This window comes from Nomascus leucogenys, chromosome 22a (assembly GCF_006542625.1).
Source record: "Nomascus leucogenys isolate Asia chromosome 22a, Asia_NLE_v1, whole genome shotgun sequence".
Classification (NCBI taxonomy): domain Eukaryota; kingdom Metazoa; phylum Chordata; class Mammalia; order Primates; family Hylobatidae; genus Nomascus; species Nomascus leucogenys.
The window spans coordinates 44176964-44183490 of NC_044402.1; the positions used below are offsets into that span (position 1 = coordinate 44176964).

The 6527-nt window shown below is 54.7% G+C and overlaps 1 protein-coding gene across 1 annotated transcript; it reads left to right on the forward strand.

Moving 5' to 3' along the window:
* The first annotated feature begins 229 nt into the window (after positions 1 to 229).
* Positions 230 to 6305, forward strand: LOC100584521 (spermatogenesis-associated protein 31A6-like). Its single transcript, XM_012503092.2, has 4 exons — positions 230 to 460; positions 1614 to 1671; positions 2239 to 2299; positions 2555 to 6305. The coding sequence occupies exons 1-4, from the start codon at positions 230 to 232 to the stop codon at positions 6303 to 6305; spliced, it is 4101 nt and encodes a 1366-aa protein (XP_012358546.2).
* Positions 6306 to 6527: the final 222 nt, after the last annotated feature.

A 6527-nucleotide genomic window follows, 5' to 3' on the forward strand; every position in this document is an offset into this window, starting at 1 on the left:
GGAAGGTGGGAGGGTGGGGGGATCCCCAGCTTGGGGGGTGGAGAGGGGCTGTGCTTTAGCCTCCCACTCCTCCTGCCCCTCCCCCTCCCTCTGCACCTCCCCGCCCTCTGTCCCCCTCCCACCACCCCTCCCACTCCCACTGCCCCTCCCCAACAAAGGAGCCCTTTGTGATGTCAAGGCCCCAGCTCTGTGACACAGGCCTGGGCCCCAGTCCCTGGTCTCCACCGGGATGCCCAGAGCTCAGTTGCTTGAAAGCAATGCGCCTATTCACATGGAGAATCTTCCCTTTCCTTTAAAATTACTTAGCGCCTCATCGCTGAACGCCCCCAGCCCCACACCATGGGTGTTGGATATCCTCCTCACCTTGGTGTTTGCCCTGGGGTTATTCTTCCTATTACTCCCCTACTTCTCTTACCTCCGTTGTGACGACCCCCCCTCACCATCGCCCGGGAAGAGAAAGGTAAGGAGCCCTCAGTTCAAACCCACAGAGCTTGATTCTCTCCTTTCTTTTTATTATTAGTTCCACTTTTCCAAATCCAGTGGAGAGACTTCTGCAATGGGAAGTCTCAGAAGACACCAGAACATCATGCTTCCAGGGAGAGGCAGGGCAGCCAGGGGTTGGTAGGGGTAGATCGTGTACTGGGATTTCCATCCCAAGCTCTCAGTCCATCTGTGGGGGAGCGCAGGAGGCATCAAAGCAAAATCAAACCCCTGGACTCAGCCCCAGGACCAGTCATGAGACTGGGGAGGTCCCTGTTGGAGACCAGGCCCTGAGCCCTGGCTCATGAGCCACTTTCTGGGGCAGGTGGCTCAGGGCTCACCCTCCTCTGTGTGGGGTGATCTGGGGCCTGTGCTGGGCCCCCGAGGGCCTCCCACCAGGGCCTGACATCTCCTCTGGTCTCCTGGGAAGCAGAATCCTACCTGACAGCTCAGCAGTGCCTGCGGGCCTGAGCCTGGGTGTTCCTGGAGAGGAGGAACAGGGACTGACGGCGTCCATGGTGGACCTCATATTGAAAATCCGTGTGTGTGTGTGTGTGTGTGTGTGTGTGTGTGCTATTTTTACTTTATTTATTTTATTTTATTTTATTTTATTTTATTTTATTATTTTTTGAGACGGAGTCTTGCTCTGTCGTGCAGGCTGCAGTGAAATGGAGAGATATTGGCTCACTGCAACCTCTGCTTCCCGAGTTCAAGCTATTTTCCTGTCTTAGCCTCCTGAGTAGCTGGGATTACAGGCACCCGCCACCACACCTGGCTAATTTTTGTATTTGTAGTAGCGACGGGGTCTCACCATGCCCAGGCTGGTCTCAAACTCCTGACCTCAGGTGATCCACCCGCCTCGGCCTCCCAAAGGGCTCGGATTACAGGCGTGAGCCACCGCGCCCGGCCCCCTCTTCCTGTTTTTCTAAGAAGAAAAGGAGTTTGTCATCCATTTAAACATGAGTGGGAGGAAGCACACAGAGCTCCCTGAGCAAGACTAAGACAGCCATGCGGTTCGTGAGTGCAGCGTGCTGCGGCTGGGCTGGGGGCGGAGAGGGAGAGCCGGTCCTAGCTCCTCGCCGTTTCTTGTCTCCCAGCGTCATCTTGTCTCCCCACGTCATCGTGTCATCCAGTGTCCAGTACGGTGGAGGGGGAGGCCCAGAGGCAGGATGAAAAACCACAGTCTGAGAGGTAAGGCTCTGCCAGGGCACATTAGAGTTAATTTGATCTCGTCTGTCCCGGAGGGAACTGACTCTGAAGAAGTCAGTTGAAGAAGCCTGAGGTGGGGGCTCCTAGGAAGGAAATCAGAACCCCGGGTCTTTCTCAGATTCCATGCCGGAATGAAGCCATGGTGGACCAGGGACTGGGCATTACCCAGCAGGGGGCAGTGTGTGTGTCCTGGGGAGACCAATGCCTGCCTGGATGCGGAGGGGGGTGAGGGGGCCTCCTGCTCCCTGGGAACAGCTGTTCAACTCTGCTAAGGCTGATAGCTCTTTGAGACCACCCCAGTCCTTTCTCCCCAGAGGGCAGTTGTGAGGACTGTGGGGTTGGGGTGTCCGTGTGTGGAAGCCCTTTGTGAATGACAAAGCCCCGCCCTCCATGCCTTGCTATTACCGTTGGGCCATGTGGCTTTGGACACAGATGTGTGGGTTCCAGGGTCTAATCCCCCATGGTCTTCCCTGAAGAAACAGCCACTCAGCCTCCTGTGAGATCCCAGGCCCCTCCCTCACTGCCCTAACCCGGTCTCCTGATTTCCAGCTTGTAGAGAGTGCCCGAGAGGCCTGGAGGAGACTTGGGACCTGCTTTCACACCTGCAGAGGTGAGGCACTTCCCCTTCCCTGCATCCTTCCTACCAGGGCTGGGATGCGACCCCAGGGCCATAGGCAGCCTGGAGCTGACCTGGGATGGGGAGAACTGGGGGACAGAGGATGGGAGTAAAACCCTGGGGCGAGGGGTAGCAGGAGAATCGGGAACTCAGGGTGTGGGGTGGTTGAGGGGCTGTGGCCCGAGCGCCCACTCTGCTCTTTGGCCCCACCTGCTCCTGGCTGCAGCTCATGCCTCCTGTCTCCTGCAGCCTCCTGGGGCCACACCTTGACAAAGGTGGCCTTTCTCAGCTCTCCGGTCCAGACCTCCCAGGTGAGGTGGGCAGAAGAGCACCTGATGGAGCCTCCCAGTCCTCTCATGAGCCTATGGAAGATGCTGCTCCCATTCTCTCCCCGGTAGCTTCCCCGGATCCTCGAGCCAAGCATCCTCAGGATCTGGCCTCCACCCCATCATCAGGCCCAAGGACCACCTCAGTCTCCTCCCTAAGTGCCTCCCAGCCACCAGAACCTTCCCTTCCCCTAGAACAGCCCTCACCCGAGCCACCTGCACTTTTCCCTCACCCACCACACACGCCTGATCCTCTGGCCTGCTCTCCACCTCCTCTGAAAGGCTTCCCTGGTCCCCCGCTGTGGCGCTCCACACTGATGACTCCATCCCCTGAGGGGGCACTTCCACTAGGCACCGTCCCTCAAAGCTTGTCTCCACATGGAGATTTGGCGGCTTCTGTCCCAGCCATCGCAGGCCTTGACGGCTCAGTCAGTCGTGTTTCTGCCTCCTCCTGGTGGCAGGAGACTACCAGAACCTGGTGCACCTTCAACTCATCAGTCCAGAAAGATCATCTTTCCCGCCACCCACCAGAAACCTGTCAGATGGAAGCTGGTAGCCCATTTTTGCTCAGCTCTGATGGCCAGCATGCCGTGGGGATACAAGTCACAGAAAGAGCCAAGGTCAACATTTGGAAAGAAAAAGAAAATGATGGATCATTTACAGACCAAATGACCCCAGAAAAGCACTTAAATTCTTTGGGGAATTTAGTGAAATTGGATGCTGAGCAGGACGCCACAACCCCAAAACCATTCTGGAACATGGGAGAGAACTCGAAACAGCTGCCCAGTCTTCAGAAGCTCTCAGATCCTAGGCTGTTGCAGGAGGGTTTTCGGAAGCACTATAGCCAGCTTTTCTGGGGCCTCCCCTCTCTGCACAGCGAGTCCCTGGTGGCTAATGCCTGGGTAACTGACAGGTCTTATACTTTACAGTCTCCTCCTTTCTTGTTCAATGAAATGTCCAGTGTCAGCCCAGTTCAAAGGGATACTACACTGTCCCCACTGCTTTTCCAGGCCCAGCCCCTGTCCCATCTGGGGCCCGAGTCCCAACCCTTTATTTCGTCCACACCCCAATTCCGGCCCACACCTATGGCTCAGGCCGAGGCTCAGGCCCATCTTCAATCCTCTTTCCCAGTCCTATCTCCTGCTTTTCCATCCCTGATTAAGAACACTGGAGTAGCTTGCCCTGCATCGCAGAACAAAGTGCAAGCTCTCTCCCTACCTGAAACTCAGCACCCTGAATGGCCTTTGTTGAGGAAACAACTAGAAGGTGGGTTGGCTTTACCCTCTAGGGTCCAAAAATCTCAGGACATCTGTAGTGTCCCCACTCCTAACCTTCCCCAGGAAAGCTTGACATCCATTCTGCCTGAGAACTTTCCAGTCAGTCCTGAACTCCAGAGACAACTGGAGCAACACATTAAAAAGTGGATCATCCGACACTGGGGCAACCTGGGAAGGATCCAAGAGTCTCCAGATCTGATGCAGCTTGGGGACGAATCGCCAGGGACAAGTCAGGCCAAGGGCAAACCCAGGCCCTGGCAGTCCTCCATGTCCACAGGCGAAAGCAGCAAGGAGGCACAGAAGGTGAAGTTCCAGCAAAAGAAGGACCCGTGCCCACATCTGGGGCAAATTCTGGGGCAGACCCCACAAAATCTATCCAGGGGCATGGAAAGCTTCCCAGGGAAGGTTCTGCAGGCCACCTCTGAGGAGTCAGAAAGGATCTTGAGGAAGCCCTTGAGGAGTGACTCGGGAAGTGATTTACTAAGATGCACAGAGAGGAATCGTATAGAAAACCTCCTGAAAGCCCACATAGGCAGGAGGTTGAGCCAGACCAACGAGGGCTTGGTCCCCCTGACTGTGCGTCGATCCTGGCTTGCTGCCAACCAGGCTTTTCCCGTGCCCAACACCCACGTGAAAACCAGCAATCTAGCAGCCCCGGAAAGTGGGAAAGCCTGTGTGAACACAGCCCAGGTGCTTTCCTTCCTCGAGCCGTGTGCTCAGCAGGTGCTGGGAGCCCATATTGTGAGGTTATGGGCCAAACACAGGTGGGGTCTACCCCTCACAGTCCTCAAGCCCATTCAGTGCTTTAAACTGGAAAAGGTTTCATCCTTGTCCCTTACACAGCTTGCCGGTCCCTCCTCAGCCACCTGTGAATCTGGGGCTGGCTCAAAAGTTGAGGTGGCCACGTCCCTTAGAAAGCCACCAATGGCAAGTCTGAGAAAGCAGGTGCTGACCAAAGCATCTGTTCACATGCCAGAGAGTCTTCTGGCCTCCTCACCTGCATGTGAGCAGTTCCCGATGGTCCCACGAGGGATGCCATCTTGGAATGGTCATGGGCCCTTGAAGGCTCCTTCAGCTGGACAGGAGGGCAGGTGGCCATCTAAGCCCCTCACATACAGCCTCACAGGCAGCACCCAGCAGAGCAGGAGCTTAGGAGCCCAATCTTCAAAGGCTGGAGAGACCAGGCAGGCAGTGCCACAACCCAGAGTCCCCTTGGGAACCTGTAGGCTGGCAAACCTCCAAGCCACAAGTGAGGATGTGCGTGGTTTTGAGGCTCCAGGGACCAGCAAAAGCTCTCTACTCCCTACAGTGTCTGTCTCCCAAGATCCAAGAAAGCTGTGCCTCAGGGAGGAGGTTGTTAGTGAATTTGAGCCTGGAATGGCCATGAAGTCAGAGACCCAGCCTCAAGTTTCTGCCGCTGTTGTGCTCCTTCCAGATGGGCAAGCATCTGTTCTGCCCCATCCTTCAGAGAATTTGGCTTCTCAGGTGCCCCAGGGCCATCTCCAGAGCATGCCTACTGGGAACATGGGGGCTTCCCTGGAGCTACGTGACTTCACGGCAGCCAGAAGGAGCAACCTGGGGCACAAGGAGATCAAGAACCCAAACTGTCAAGGCTCATGCGAGAGCCAAAGGCCGATGTTTCCCTCTACTCACAAGAGGAAGAACTCTAGGAATCCCTACGAGGGCTTAGAAAAACATGAAAACTTAGAAAAACATGAAGAGGGGCTTGAAGGATTGAGGACTCCTCAAGTTACCCCAGTCAGGAAAACAGAAGACACCCATCAGGATGAAGGCATCCAGCTACTGCCATCCAAGAAACAGCCTCCTTCAGTAAGCCACTTTGGAGAAAACATCAAGAAATTTTTTCAGTGGGCTTTTTCAAAGAAAAAAAGTAAGCCAGCACCAGTCACTGCTGAGAGTCAAAAAACAGTAAAAAAGAGATCACGTGTGTACAGCAGCAGTGCTGAAGCTCAGGAGCTCATGACAGCAGTTGGACACATACTGGAGGAGAAAATGTCACTTTGCCATGCGCACCACGCCTCGAAGGTAAATCAGCACAAACGGGAGTTTCAAGCCCCCGTCTGTGGGGTTCCCTGCAACCACAGGCACCTCTTCTACTCAGAACACAGCAGAATGCTGAGCTATGCAGCCAGCAGTCAACAAGCCACTCTCAAGAGCCAGGGTTGTCCCAACAGAGAGAGGCAAATCAGAGATCAGCAGCCCTTGAAAAGTGTCCGGTGCAAAAATGAACAATGGGGCCTGCGACATCCCCAGCTCTTGCTCCCCAAGAAAGCTGTATCCCCAGTCAGTCCCCCTCAGCACCAGCCAAAGACACCCGGTGCCTCCAGCCACCATCACCACTGTCCAAGGCACTGTCTTCTTTGGGAAGGTATCTGATTTTGTCAGTCACAAATTCTTTTTTAGCCTTCCCTAGAGAAAAACAAATCCCCAAGAAAAAATTCACTCTGCAGAGAAAAAATATTTTCTCATGTTAGTACATGCAGAACATTTAATATTCCACAATATATATGGTTTTTTATTCATAAGAGGGTGATGGCTTTTATTTGTGCCGTGCTTGGTGTGGGCTTGGTTTCTAGAAGCAACAGGACATGGAGGGAT